At 46.9% G+C, this 15,222-nt stretch overlaps 1 protein-coding gene across 1 annotated transcript in view; it reads left to right on the plus strand.

The window, feature by feature from the left end:
- Positions 1-15,222, plus strand: part of ADCK1 (aarF domain containing kinase 1) — a gene marked incomplete at its 5' end in the record, with an annotated part of 56,288 nt that overhangs the window by 18,548 nt on the left and 22,518 nt on the right. The window contains one exon of the mRNA XM_010133629.1: positions 11,814-11,972. Coding sequence (XP_010131931.1) covers positions 11,814-11,972 — 159 coding nt within the window. The remainder of the gene's footprint in view (positions 1-11,813; positions 11,973-15,222) is intronic.

The following is a 15,222-nucleotide window of genomic DNA, read 5'->3' on the forward strand; positions in this document are numbered from 1 at the left end:
TTTAATAAGCACTGTTCAAGTGGGAGACAGCTCAAGATGAAAGATTTCAAATTAAGATAAAGGAAAGCATTTTTATGTGCAAGAGGAGGGCAGGGAGCATGGGGTTGGGTTGGGTTGGAGCATCTGCCCCCTAACCTGCGCTGTTGAAGGAATAAGTAGCTCGCAAATCAGTACTTCCTTTTTCAGCCTGATGGAATGGAAGTGAACAGGAATATATATACATGCCTCAGCTTTACTCGGCTTTGGGGTGTGTGTTTTGCCTGGACTATAAGATGCTTATGTCATGCCAAATAGAGCGCACAGTGACACTGTTCAGCGTGCACTTTGCGAGATGATCGTTTTCCACCTTCTCTCTCCACACAAACAGAGTTGCTGGTGGATTCTGGCTTGACTCTCTGGGTCAAGAAACACTGACTGCTGTTGGAGGCCAGTCACAGACAGACTGGTGGTGGAAATGGTTTAGGGTAGTGGGAAGGCAGTTAGCTGCACAAGGTGTTTATTCTGAGGTGGGCAGAAGTAGAATGCTGGACAAGCCAGATCTGTGCTGATTAACTGCAACTGAAACAGGAAATGAACATCTTCCCAATGGCTGCGTCAAGGTTAGAGGGAATGGTACTTTGTTATCACTCAGGAGGATCCTGAGGAGATCATTGATTTCAGTGGTGCAAGGATCTTCCAAGTTCTCTGCAGGGAAGTGAACTGGACTTGCAGCTTAAAATTATGATGCAGCTTCCAACAGCATTACCTTTGGTCATGGACATTTTGGAAAGAAAGAGCTTCTTGGAATTTAATTCTGAGCATGGGATTACAGGCATGGGGGAAAGTCATCTGCATTGTCCGAGTACTTTGTCCAGGAGTAATGTTCACACTGGCAGATGGGATAGAGACTTGTTCTGAGACATCCCAGCTTTGCCGTTGCCTCTCTCTGGTTTGCTGTATGTGCTTGTGTTTGCTGTATGTGCAAGTCTATGGGGCCAGATGGGATCCACCCAAGGGTTCTGAGGGAGCTGGCAGGAAGTGCTCACCAAGCCACTTCCCATCATTTACCACCGATCCTGGCTAACGGGGGCGGACCCAGTTGCCTGGAGGGTGGCAGGGGCCAGATGGGATCCACCCAAGGGTTCTGAGGGAGCTGGCAGGAAGTGCTCACCAAGCCACTTTCCATCATTTACCTGCAGTCCTCGCTAACAGGGGAAGTACCAACCAACTGGAGGTTAGCAGATGTGACACACATCTACAAGAAGGGCTGGAAGGAGGATCCAGGGAATTATAGGCCTGTCAGTGTGACCTTGGTGCAGGTAAAGTCATGGAGCAGATCTCTGTGAGTGCCACCATGTGATACATACAGGATAACCGGATGATCAGGTCCAGTCAGCATGGGTTTATGAAAGGCAGGTCCCAGCTTGACTAACCTGATCTCCTTCTATGACAAGGTGACCTGCTTAGTGGATGAGCAAAGAGCTGTGGATGTTCTCTACCTAGACTTTAGTAAAGCCTTTAACACCGTTTCCCACAGCATTCTACTGGAGAAACTGGCTGCTCATGGCTTGGATGAGCGTCCTCTTCGCTGGATCAAAAACTGGCTGGATGGCCGGCCCCAGGGAGTGGTGGTGAATGGAGTTCAATCCAGCTGGTGGCTGGTCACCAGTGGTGTCCCCCAGGGCTCAGTACTGGGGCCTGTTCTCTTCAACATCTTTATCAATGATCTGGGTGAGGGGATCGAGTGCACCCTCAGTATGTTTGCAGAGGACACCAAGTTGGGTGGGTGTGTTGATGTGCTTGAGGGTAGGGAGGCTCTACAGAGAGATATGGACAGGCTGGATCCATGGGCTGAGGTCAGCTGTTCATGAGGTTCAACAAGGCCAAGTGTGGGGTCCTGCACTTGGGCCAGAACAACCCCCTGCAACACTCCAGGCTTGGGGAAGAGTGGCTGGAAAGGTGTCCTAGGGAAAAAGGACCTGGAGGTGCTGGTTGACAGCCGATTGAAGATGACCCTGGAGTGTGCCCAGGTGGCCAAGAAGGCCAACACCATCCTGGCTTGTACCAGCACTAGTGTGGCCAGTCAGGAGCAGGGCAGGGATTGACCCCCTGTACTGGGGCCTGGGGAGGCCCACCCCTGAGCTACAAGAGGGACATTGAGGTGCTGGAGCGTGTCCAGTGGAGGGCAATAAAGCTGGTGAAGAGTCTGTAGAGCAAGTCTTATGACGAGCAGCTGAGGGAACTGGGATTATTTAGCCAGGAGAGAAGGAGGCTGAATGGAGATCTTACTGCTCTCTATAACTACCTGAAAGGAGGTTGTGGAGAGGTGGGGGGTCCATCTCTTTTCCCAAGTACCAAGCGATAGAATGAGAGGAGATGGCCTTAAATTGTGCCAGGGGAGATCTAGGTTGGATATTAGGAGAAATTTCCTTACAGAGAGGGTTGTGAAGCACTGGAACAGTGTGCCCAGAGAGGTGGTGGAGTCCCCATCCCTGGAAGTGTTTAAAAGCCGTGTGGGTGTGGTGCTGAGGGACATGGTTTAGGGACCCTGGCAGTGCAGGGTGAACGGTTGGACTGTATCTTAAAGGTCTCTTCCAACCAGACGATTCTGTGATTCTGTGATTCTTGTGGTGCTGAAGATGTTGTGCTGGCCCTGCAGGTAATGTCTGGTCTCTACTTTCCTACTGTGCAGCTTGATATCTGGCTTATGTCATAAGTCTAATGTGGGGTCTCTGCTTCCAGAGTGCTTTGTGAAACCAGCACCTGGACAAAGGACAGCCGAAGTGTGGAAGAGGCTGTGCTGATGCTAGTGGAAGACCTGTAGAACTCCCAACTGTTGAAAACATTGACTCTGAGTGCTGACCTAGTCTGCTAATCTTAGTATCCTGTGGCTCCAGAAGGTAGTGGGACACCCCGTAGTTTAATTGATGAAGAACGTTTATCTCCTTGTGCCAGTCAGGAGGATGTTCCTGAGTCAGTTAGATTCAAGTCTGGCTGTGACAATCCTTGCTTTTACTGGACTGAATATTGTTTGCTTGTGGGAGCCATGGGTAAGTGGCTCACCTTTCAGAAAGATGGGAGATGAGGTCCACCTCACAGGTGGTGTCTCAGGAGGTGTACATCAGCTCTGTCTGCTCCCCGTTACAGCCTGTTGTACCTGTCACAACTGAGATGGGTTTTCATCCAAGATGAGTGATATCCTCAGATAGTTCTGCCTTGTCTTAAGGATCTGAATTTTACTCAGGAAAATAGATGAAGCTACCACGTGTGAGTCTGAGCAGAGACTATTAAAAGGAGAAATTGTCAGGGACAGAAAAAAAAGGTGTTTTTCCTCCAAGTACGGCTCTGTTACAATTACAGGTACCATAGCAAGTAGTCTGATACTGTTGCTGTACAGCTCAGTGGATGGGTGAGATGGAAGTAAGTGTGGCTTCATGTAGGCTTTCCCTCGGCTTTTCCAGCTAGAACAGAATACAGGAAGAGGAGGGTAGGTGAGCAGAACAGGGAATAGTCGGGTTCCTAGGTATCAGGCAGTGAATGATTGAGACAACTTTAGTCTCTGGATGATGTGATCAAGGACCCTTCCTTTAGCAGAGTTCATTTCCCGTAACGTTTGTGGCTTTGTGACTGGAAAATGCTGTTTGTAGGATCCCAGAGAAGATTCTTAATGGTGTAACTGGTAGAGTTACAGAGTACCAAGGTGGTACTAGGTAGAAATTATAGGAAAAGATGAACTTCATACCCTGCCTGGCTCACAGCCCTTTCCCAGAGGAAAGGCTGATGGTTGGTGGGCAGCCCTGGTTTTGTGCTATTGCCGTGCAACATTAGCAGTAATCAGGCAGTTTAGCAGAGATCAGTCAGCGTGTCAGGAGCAAATGCATACCACTGGCAGGTGAAGTTACCTGTCTGTGACTGTGTGTGTAGTAACTACGCGGTATGGATTATACAGATAGGTATTAAAGTTACAAATCTGGTCCTGAGAAATTAGACAAGGACAGGTTTGTAGCTGGCTGCTTATCCATGCATGAACTGTGTGACATGCTGCGGTGCAGCATCGTGGGGGCTATCAGGGAGGGCCAGCGTTAAGAACTCAGCTCTGACAAGTTGTAGGCAGACACCTTAATGCACATCTCCCCTTGAACTGAAAGGTGCAGGAGTTTTGTGTAATAAACCATCTGTAGTTGTTTCAGTGCATCGGAATACACACATACTTTTTGCCTACACACATTTGGATGCAATGTCTATCTCTATATACGTGCACGCTTACATGTATCTGTAATATGAACAGCAGGGAACCCCTTTGGAAGAAAACCACTATTCTGTATATATCTGCAATATTATTAAAAATATTGAGTCAATAAATATATGTTCTTGACAGATACATTTAGGAACCATCAATTAAGCTTGGCATTCATTAGGTGGTGAGAAGTCCAATCAGATTTCACTGACTCAACAAAGCCGCCTATAAATTGTGGGCTGTTTGTTCTGACATTTGATGAATTATTCTTCATAATCCACTGTCTGCTGCGATAAATCTAATCTTTCAGCTTTTTGCTGTCTGAATAATTCTCAGAGCAACACTGTGACATTTTGTTTTTGTAGAGGGTCTAGAAAGGCTGAGCCAATGGAAAAAACTCTCATTTGCTGTCTGGAAAGTAGACTGCTCTACTCCAAGGTAACATTTTCTCATGCATAGAACTCCAGTCTTGCAGACTTGCAAGAATCAGCGAGTCCTTGGTGCCATGGACAGTTACGTGTATGTTCTTGAAAGATGACCAGCCTAGGATGAAGTTCACATCCTTAAATCTAGTCCAGGAAAGGCATCAGACTTTTGAGAGCAATAGGGTCCCAGTGTCAATAAAGTGAATTTCAAAAGTTCTGGGAACCATGAGCCTTAGGAATGCTGTATAGATCTAGACATGAGTAACTCCTCAGCTACTCTGCTGCATGAAATAGGGGGGACATTGTACTAAGCAGCGTACAGATGGTGGCTGCAGCCCCCAGAACATTCCTGGGAAACCTGCTCTCTTCCCAGAGAGGTCTGTTTTCCAGCAAGCTCATGAATCCTGTTATCCCAAGTACTCTGTGCTGATTTGCCTGGGAGGCTGCAGACAGCATGATTCCTGTGTAAATCTCAGAAAGCTCCTGAGAACCGAGCTCACCTCAGCAAAGAGCCAACCATGGAGCCATGATTAGGAGGGGACTATTCAGTGCTGTGTCTATCAGGAATGGAAAAACCAAATGAATCAAGTCACCTCATCAAGGGATTTCCCTTGGAAAGTCACAGCACAAGTTGATGTGCAAAATTTACCTACTGAAATCACTTTCTCACTGTCAGCTTCTGCCACGGACCTGTCTCCCAACAGTACGATTCCCTCTACCTTGAATGGATTTGTACCAACTTACCCATGTGCCTACTCCTGCTCATGGTATCGGAATGCTGGGAGGCTGCGAGCTGCTCCTGGCCATCACAACACAGCACTGTGGTTACTGGAGCTCTGTTGCATGACAAGCCTGTGATGAGTATCCTGGAGGCGACAAGTTGAAGTTAATCCTGTGTTGCCTAGTCAGGCCCTTCTGAAACAGCAGGACATCTCATCGATTGCTATCTCCAAATACAAAATGCAAGGCTCAGGAGCAATTACAGTATGCTGTGATCAGAAGAGTAGATCTGCTGTGAAATTATGGTCGAGGTTTTGAATGTTTCAGTTTGCATTGCTTTTTGGTGATAAGAGAATAGTATCGTCCCCGTTGGGCTAGTGTTTGTGAATTATTTTGAGTGGTTATGATTGGTGAAGCTGTGGAGCACAGTGGAGTGTCTGGAGATGGCCTCTGTCTCAGCTTCTGCTGCGTGTTTCCCGTGTTCCACTCTGGCAGAGGCCCATGTTGTGGGCATATGTGCACTCAGTTCTGGCATATTTACTGTACTTTTGGTAACAGAAGCAACTACGTGGTCTGATAGTGACAACCGTTTCATGAAGATGCAGTTACCGGAGCTCAGGGTTTACCCTGCAGAATGAGCCACTGCCAGCTGTGGTTTCCCCATTCCGTTGCACTCTCAGAAGCTTACAGGGTGTGTCATTACTTTTCTAGGCTGTCAAACAGCAGTTGGATAGCAGGATAGCAGCAGGTGAAATAATGCTTCCCTTGTCCTTCCTGCTATCATCAGTCTGGTGGGAGGTGACTGTACAGATCAGACCTAAAGCTGAAGCCTACCACTCTGCCTCCAGCTGTAGCCAGTGCTGGCTTTGTCTTAAGACAAAGGCTAGAAAAGCGTGATAGACACAGAGTTAAGCTTTACGTGGTGTGATCTTCTAGTAATCTGAAGGTTGGAGATTTCCTGGATTGTATCATGATGATTCATAACTTTTGATGGATTTTCTTCATTGACTTATCTGCCCACCTGGATTTCTGGTACTCATAACTTGCTGTAGCCATGAGTTCCACAGCTGAGTTGGTGCAGGGAAAAAATACTTCTTTTTGCTTGTTTTAATCTTGCCATCTGGTAATCTTGTGTGCTACTCGACAATTTGCAACTCCTGAGTTCTATGGAGGGAACGAGCATTCCCAATCCCATGGCAGAAGTGATTTTATAGAGCTCTGTGACATTCCCACCTCATTGTCTAGCTTTCCAGGCTGAAGAGTCCTTTGAAGTCTTGGAAAATATTTAAAGGCAGTTTTGAAATGCTTTGGTGAAGGACTTTTCCCCTGGGAAGTGCTGAGCATCTGAAAGTCTCCTCACTGACACCACCTGAGCTGGACATGTTAAGCTATGGCAAAGTTAAGGAAAAGTTAAAGGGGTTATGGAAAACCAGAATTTTCCAAACTGTCCTGGACTCTGCTGGAAGCCTCCTGGTTAGGACTTGTAGTACAAAGTACTCTTACTTAGACCCGACCCCATAGTGGCCTCGTTCTGACTGCACCACATACAGGGTCTGGAGCACCATGCTGTCGAGGATTCAGCCTGCCAGCTAAACAGAGCTGGGCTGAGACACCTTCTGTTAGTGTCTCACTGCATCCCACTGCACCCTGATTTTGTCCCAAACAGACTGCTGACACATGGCCACCATGTATCTGCTGTGGCAGAGCAGAGCCACCACATCCTACTCAGGATGATGGACCAGGAGGGTGCTCTGTGGCTTAGGCTCCTTGTTAGCAGCCTTTCTGGAGAGGAAAGGAAATAGACCTCTCTCTCGAGTGGGCAGGTTGAAATCAGGTGTCAATATTTGATCATCTGCTGCAGGACATGGGTTATATAAAGGTCGGGATTAAGAGGCAGTGTCAAAAGAAATTAGCTAGCAAAGTGTGCACATGTAATAGTTACAGTTTGGAGATTAAGACAGTGGGCTAGAACTTGGGCTATCTATGGGTTAAATCCCAGCTCTGTCAAAGACTTCTCAGAACATGCTGGTCATGTTGTGTAAGGTAATGCTTTCAGAAAGGACTCGGGACTTGGGAACTTAAATCCAATTGACTTTCAGTAACTTCCTAAGTGTTTAAGTAGAAGATTCACAAAAAATACTGGGACATTCTGATGCTCAGCATTGCAGCATCAGCCGGTGTGCCGTAGACATTTGGGAAGGCACTCCAGCATGTCAGGAGGTCTGTAGGTGACAGCTGCGCACTCCTGGAAAGCAGGGCTTTGTGCAGGGCTGCGCTGGCTGTGCACCTCATACAAGGGCAGTCTGGTCTTAATGATGTTCTCTAGGTGCAACCTCAGCACCAAAACATACTAATAAGTGTCTAAGTAGATAGATCCTGTAAGAGCCTTCATACCAGCTCCCTGAGGAGTGAGTACTAATACCAACAATCATGAAAAGACTTTGCATACTCAAAATGAAATGAGCTTCATTCTTTAGCGTTAAGCAGTCAGGGCTTTTTTCCAGGCAGTGGAGTACAGCGGCGCATTCGTTTGCTGGTTGAGCTGGCTGTGCAGAAGGCTAGTGAGGGAAACCGCTGCACGCAGGGACATGGCTCACCTCTACTCCTGCACCTGGCTGGCCTCCTCATTGGAAAGAGCAGCCCTAAAGTTCCTTTTGTTTTTTTTAACCCTTTAGTAAACCTGTCTGGAAACTATGCGTGTTTCATCTTCTGCCGGGATTACAGATGGTAACAGCTGGTTTGATAAGGCCATTTGAGACCAGCTGAGGCCTGAAGGAAGCTTGAATGTTCCTTCAATACCATATCAGCTGGGCTGTCTGAGGCTGTCGCAGACCTTTGCTTGCCAATTAACCATCCTGGAAATGATGTTTAGAGTTTTTGTTATGGGTGCTTATTAGCTGGATACCTGTGAGCAGGAGGAGCCTGCAGCATGCTCCAAGAATTCTCTGCCTGCAAGAAATACGTGCAGCCGTCTTCCCTTGGGAAAGATCCTGCTCTTTGGCAGATACTGTGGGAGCCTGGCTCACCTTTTCTCTGCTTCCATGTCATACAGCCTCACTCTCGCTTTCGCCTGTCTGGGACACGCAGCCTCCTTCAGAGGCACTAGCTGCCTCCATTGAGCTGTGAAAGGACAATTTCATATGAACGAGGGTGATTCGCCAAGTGGGGGGTCCTGGAGCCCAGCCGTAATTGTGCTGTTGCTTTATCTCAGCCTCACACCTGCTCATGTAGAGGCCCAGCTGTGATCTGCTCCCTTCCCACGTACACACTTTCTACCCTTCTGCTCCTGGTGGAGCCATCAGTTCTCTGCCCCCGATGCAGTCCCTTGCCTTGCTGCTCTCGCCTACAGCCAGGGAGTGCACACAGATTCCCGTGAGCTGCAGCCGCGCCACTCGGCTGGCTCTGGCAGACGTGACTGCTACCCTGGCTTTCACATCCTGGAGAACAAATTTGTAAATGAAATCCTTCTGCCCCAGAGAACTCCCAGAGACAGCTTTCTTCAAATGATGTTTCCTAAGGAAACAGTCACACAAGACTATTGTATATATTATTCCTGCCAGAGGGAATTTGTGCAGCTTTTTTTCTCCCTCGTGCATTCAGTACTGGTGAAAATGGTTGAACTGACCATGTAAACGATTAAAAACTTTTGAAATCCAGAGCAGATGGAATTTTATCCAACTTATATGTGGTCTTACTATAAATGTACCTTATGGGAATCAGGCCGGTGATCTTCTAATTCTGTGCTTTACCCTTTGGCGGGTGTTACCACCCTTATGACAGTTAGACTCGCAGTATTAGTTGCTGCTCTGTAAAGGGTACATCCCGGTATTAGGAGGATGTAGGGTAGTGAGAGAGTTGAAGAAAGCCCCAGCTCGACCTCATGTGGCAAGTTCTCTGTGTTTTTTTCCTTCCTTATGGGAGCCCAGCATGTTCCTGGACACCTTAAGACCCTTTTCCTTAACAGGTCCTCTCTGCAGCTGGTAGACAAACTTCACAGAAAGGTGAAAGTCTCTGCGTCTTGAACACATGTCCCCTGAGCCATCTGTCATCCTGTAGGTGCTTCTTTCTTTATACTAATCTGAAATGAGAATCTCACAAGCCAGTAGTGAGAGGGAAAAGAAAGGGTGGGGGAAGGGGTGCAAGAAAACCCTTTTTTTTTCTTGAGACATGAATGTCAGTAGAATGTCAATAGAATTATGGACCTGCTGTAATTAAAAAATGCATTACTGGTTGTTTTTAAGTGCAGTTGTTTTACTTAATTGAATTTGCCACCAGGACCAAAGGAAATAAAATAAAAAAATAAATAAAATGCACCTTCCTAGTGAGTCACTGGAGGCAGCTGAGTCTCTGTTGGAATCTAATTGCTGCGAATGCTCCAGTTCACTGCTAACAGTAGTCTTCTGTGGAAGGGCCTAGGAGAGAAGGGGTAGGGTGGTGTGGGAGGGGGCTCCTTCCCTAGCAGCTGCACAGGGAACAGGCTGCTCCTTGTGTAGTAATTTTCTTCCTTGTCAGCAAAAAGAATATTCATTTAATGCTTTCCATGAAGACTTTGCTTAGAAGGTCTTTATTCATATTTAATTACTAGCTCGCTGCGGCTCCCATCTTTAATTACCTTTTAAAAAGCAGGTTAGAAAAACGCACTGACATTCTTTCTTTTTTGTTACCGCCTAAATTACAGTCTTCTCAGCTGCTCTGCCAAAAGCAGTCCAGGCTGTGGGAAGAGTGGGACACGTACCATTTGTCGACTCCTGGATACCTCAGAGCTTGTCTGCACCTTGCTCTGCAGAGCAGCTGGCATTATGTGAACTAGCTCTGTGCCTGAAGCCACATAACCACGTTGGCACTCCCTTTGAGCTAGTTAACTGTAGTGGAGCGGCCTGGCTAGTTAACCAGGCTGATGTCACACTACCTTGGTAATAGTGTTTCCGGGGCCCTAGCTGCTCGGTGCTGCACCGAGGGTCCCTAGCAGCCTGCTGTATTATGCAAGGCTGATGAACATGGTCTTTGCCCATATCCCTTTGCCTCGCTCCTGTCTGTCTAGGTTTTTGCTTCCTGGACATTTCCCTGGTAAATCTACTTCTTCAGCTGCAACTTACCGTATAGTCTAGTTCTGAGTTTCACAGCCAGAGCTGCTAATAATTTCCTCTCCTTTGTGCAGAGTGCTTTGCTGTCCCCACCTGGTGCTTCTTCTGACCTGAGAGCACTGGTTGTTTTTATTGGAGGTGTGAGAAAGTCCATCACATTGTCAATTGTTCTATTACCCAGTGACCCCCTTCAGGCCACCCCCCCACCCTTACCCCACGAAGGGGAAAGAAGACCCATGGGTTGAAATGGAAACAGATTTAATAAAATAAAATAATAATAACCCCCTTAATACTAATACTACTAGGAAGTGCACAAGGTTATACTCAGCCCATGTAGTGGTCACAAACTGTGCTCTCAGCAGTGAACGATAGGTGTCAAACACCGTGATCACCACAGCTTCAGCAAATGCGCAATGGTCACAGCAAGCAGGAGAGCAGGCCCGGAAACAGAATGGTGGGTGAGACCCTCCAGGGATGAAGGACGTCAGGAGAAGGAACAGTCCCAGAAAACTTTCCAGTTTATAGTGAGCATGATGTTTATGGTGTGGAATACTTCTGTTGGCCATCTTGGGTCAGCTGCCCTGGCTTTCGCTCCTGGCTTTAGCACCTGGCTAGCTCAAAACTGCTCAAGACCTTGATCTCTGCGGAGACCCTCATACTGTTGGCCACAAATGAAAGTGAAGTGCGTGTCAGCTTTGTTCTTACTGGACTGGGTGCTGCAGTCTTCTCAAAAATGCACCTTTCCTGAATAGAAAATTGATTCTATGATTCTATCCAGCAAAAACAGGACACACATAAAATATTTTTTCAGGGCAAGTCGTCAGAGATGCAAACTGCAATTTTTGTCCCCCTGCCCTGAATCTAGCCCTTACCAGTGCTCCTGGTCACATGCTGGCTTTCACCAAGTAAGCTAGCTGACGCTGCTGTAATGCGCGGGAATACGCACTGTCAGGTTTCGGGGGGTGGTGGTGAGTGGTCTTAAATACCTGCAAAAGAAATACATGCAAAGGGATAGCTGCTGGGCTCTGCAGTAAATAACAACCAAGGATGCTGACCATAATCACTCCAACCCATTTTCAGGACAGCCTAGGGGAGTCCCTCACATGCTAAGTGGCCACTCCATGGCCGAGATGAAATGTGCTGTTGGGGCTCTGCCACAGGTTTCTTCTGTAAGCAGAGTATCTGCAGGGCACTTCCATGCTTCATTGGGAGGCCAAGCAGTGACAAAGCTCAGGCAGGGGACAGAGAAGGATGAAAGGGATGAGCCTACCCAGGTTTGGCCTGCACTGTCTGTGGCCTGTAGGCAGGGCTTTCCCTAGTATAGTCTTTGTTACCCCCAGCTGATGCCTCTTTCTCTTCTCCCGGCAGATAAAAGAGCTCTTTGTGAGTTTTGAGGACACTCCCTTGGGAGCAGCATCACTAGCCCAGGTGCACAAGGCAGTGCTGCAGGATGGGAGAACTGTGGCAGTGAAAATCCAGCACCCAAAGGTCCAAGCTCAGAGCTCCAAGGATATTCTGCTCATGGAGGTAAAACTACCTGTTGACTATGACTTATGCAGCTATTGCCATTGAAATGTGTGAGGGCTACATTCATCCATGGTATGAGGTAGGTATTAGTAGGTCTAACAACACCATCCTGTAACTCTCAAACCTCCACAGAGATAAATGCTGTTGTACAGGAGATGTACATAAAGTTGGTGAGGATTGCGGTGCAGGTGATTGTGTGGATGGAAAGACTGAACAGAGGGTAAGAGTGAGGAAGACAGAAGGAGAAGACAGGTAAACCTGAATGACAGCGGAGTAAGTCCACATCAGATTTAAAAACTGTAGAGTGAGTCCTGAGGTCACTTTTCAGCCTGTGTGCCCATTAACCGGTTGATTAAAATGGTTTCAGTTCCCCTTGCAGTCAGGGCTGTGTGCACAAGGAATAATCATTCTCCATGATTAGCGTGGGTTTTTTTCAGTTAAATTCCGGTGTGGATTCAATAGTGGCTGAGCTAGCTGTGATTCAGTTTTGTTTCTTGATTAGTTCCTTATTGCTGATCTGATTCATCCTGGAAACAAAACCACTGAATTATGGAGAGCGTCACCTAACATGGGCAGACACAGAAATGAGGGATCCAGCTAGGAAAAAAGTTTCAACGCGTGTCTCCTGTTCCTCTCCTGAATGGGTACCACTCATGCTCCCAGTGCAACGCTGCAGCTTCTCCCAAACTTCTGAGTCTAGCTCACTGAAGGGAAGAACTGGAGAAAAGCTGTGACACCGCACTGCATTGCAATAGTCAAAGATGCCAGCAGTATGGCAGGGAACAGGAAATGGTGATGAGGCTGAGAAGGGAAGGATTAGGTCTGTAAGAGGTAACACTAAAGCTTTTAGCTCTCCTGATAAGCATGTATCTGTATGTCTAGTACAGTAATATGCACATCCATTGGTGGGTGTGTGTGACCATGGGGAAGATTAAGCTAAGGGAGTCTGATAAGTGCTTAGAGGTTACTGCTGATGCAGTGACACACAGTTCTCCATCACAGGAGATCAGGAGTCAAAGATCCTACCAGCACACTCTCAGAGGAGCATATAACTGAAGCTTCTTCAGGCAGCTAAAACACTCTGAGCAATCTTGGGTAGTCTGCAAAGAAACACACCTGGTTCCAGTTGGAGCACATCAGTTTGCAGCTCAATATTTATTTTGAACTCATAGTGAAAGAAATTTTTGGATTCAATAAAGATATCCCAGTAAGATGGGATATATCAGTTTAAGTGATGGTTTAAGAAACTCCTTTCAGGTAGAGAGCAATAAGGTCTCCATTTAGCCTCCTTTTCTCCAGGCTAAACAGTCCCACTTCCCTCAGCTGCTCCTCATAGGACTTGTGCTCTAGGCCCTTCACCAGCTTTGTTGCCCTCCTCTGGACACACTCCAGCACCTCAATGTCCTTCTTGAAGTGAGAGACCCAAAACTGGACACAGTGCTCAAGGTGTGGCCTCACCAGTGTTGGGTACAGGGGGACAACCACTGCCCTGCTCCTGCTGGCCACACCATTGCTGATACAAGCCAGGATGCCATTGGCCTTCTTGGCCACCTGGGCACTCTGCTGGCTCGTGTTCAGGCAGCTGTTGAACAACGAGTCCAGGTCCTTTTCCCCCAGGACACCTTTCCAGCCACTCTTCCCCAAGCCTGTAACATTGCAGCGGGTTGTTGTGACCCAAGTGCAGGATCTGGCACTTGGCCTTCTTGAACTTCATACAGCTGACCTCAGCCCATGGATCCAGCCTGTCCAGATCTGTGTAGGGGTAAATCATACGTCGCAAATATTCGGGGCAGACGATACGACAATAGTTTTATGTGTACACAAGGCCTTTATTAAGATACAACTGCAGCAGACTGCTGCAGCCCCTATGCACGCACAACTTCTAAGTGCTAACTGCTAACTAACTGCGCAGCTTCTTCCTTATCACATCTATTTATAGTCTCTAAGTTATCTTATGTACCCTGGCTGGATGGGTTTGAAGTTCACTGTCCTGCCCAGAGATGAGCTGGCTCTCCAATCACCCATTGACACAACCTCTCTGTCTCCTCCTAAACAACACACCTCCTGCTGCTGACTGACAGCAGGCTCACAGGGCTGCTTCCCAGACCGGCCGGGGTGGGGCGGGGGGGTGTCACGCCCAGACAGATCCCTCTGCAGAGCCTCCCTACCCTCAGGCAGATCGACACACCCACCCAGCTTGGTGCCATGGTTATAGTGGTAAAGAGACATTTAAAAACTTTTAGAATGATTCCTGTCTTTTCCAGTTTTATACTAATCCTCCTGGGAAACTTGAAACTAAAACAGTGTATTTGGTTTTGGCAATTTGATATTGTCCTTCCTCTACAGACAATCTAGTTTGTATCCTCAAGATATTTTATGCACGTACAACTATGGGGAAGTGGCTCACAACATGACGTGAGCAGTCTTGTCTCGTGTGGAGCATTGGCTTACATGCATCGCTGTATCCTTGTGTGGGACTATTTCTGTGTAGGCTGCACTGAATGCCGGATTATGTACACTGAGGGTCTGGTTCTTTAAGAATCAGACAGACATTGCAGCTGGATAGAAGGTTGATTTAAATACTGATGGAGGTGGTCTTGTTTCGAGACTGATGGCAAGGAATCTGAATGGGAAAGGCTAGATGGAAAATTCCTAAATTCACTTGGTTTCATAGCATCAGTGCTGACTCTTTAAAAATCAGTACAGCATCTGTTAAATCCAGAAAGAAATACCTCATTGCTTTTCTTATACTAGTACTTGAAATTTCAAGACAATATGTTAGACAGATGTCAGAAAAGGGACGTGCCAAATGCTTGTGAGTTTGCCCCTGCTGATGGCCAAGTTGACAAATTGATTCAAAAGAGCATTTAAAGAAAGCAGAAAAACAATGCATGAATTTTCTCACATCAGGCACCAATGAAATAGTCCTGCAGCCCCTATAAAGTTTATGTACACATTCATGAACATCACTGGTTACATTTCATTTGAGTGACATAAATTTGAAAGGATTTATGCCTCTATGTATAACAGTAGAAAAATCATTCGATAGTGTCTGGGCCCCGGTGATTACATTTTTAAAGGAACATTGAGTTTGGAACTTACATTTAGATAAGAGAAGTGGAGACAGGGGTGGAGAAAAACGTTTTCACACAGCTGAACAGAGATGGTTCATAAATTTATTTTTTGTCATACATTTCAACGATAGCAGCTTTCTGTATGTGCTTTAAATGTTCCTCCGGCAGTGCAGGAA

Source organism: Buceros rhinoceros, unplaced genomic scaffold (assembly GCF_000710305.1).
Source record: "Buceros rhinoceros silvestris isolate BGI_N320 unplaced genomic scaffold, ASM71030v1 scaffold2373, whole genome shotgun sequence".
Classification (NCBI taxonomy): domain Eukaryota; kingdom Metazoa; phylum Chordata; class Aves; order Bucerotiformes; family Bucerotidae; genus Buceros; species Buceros rhinoceros.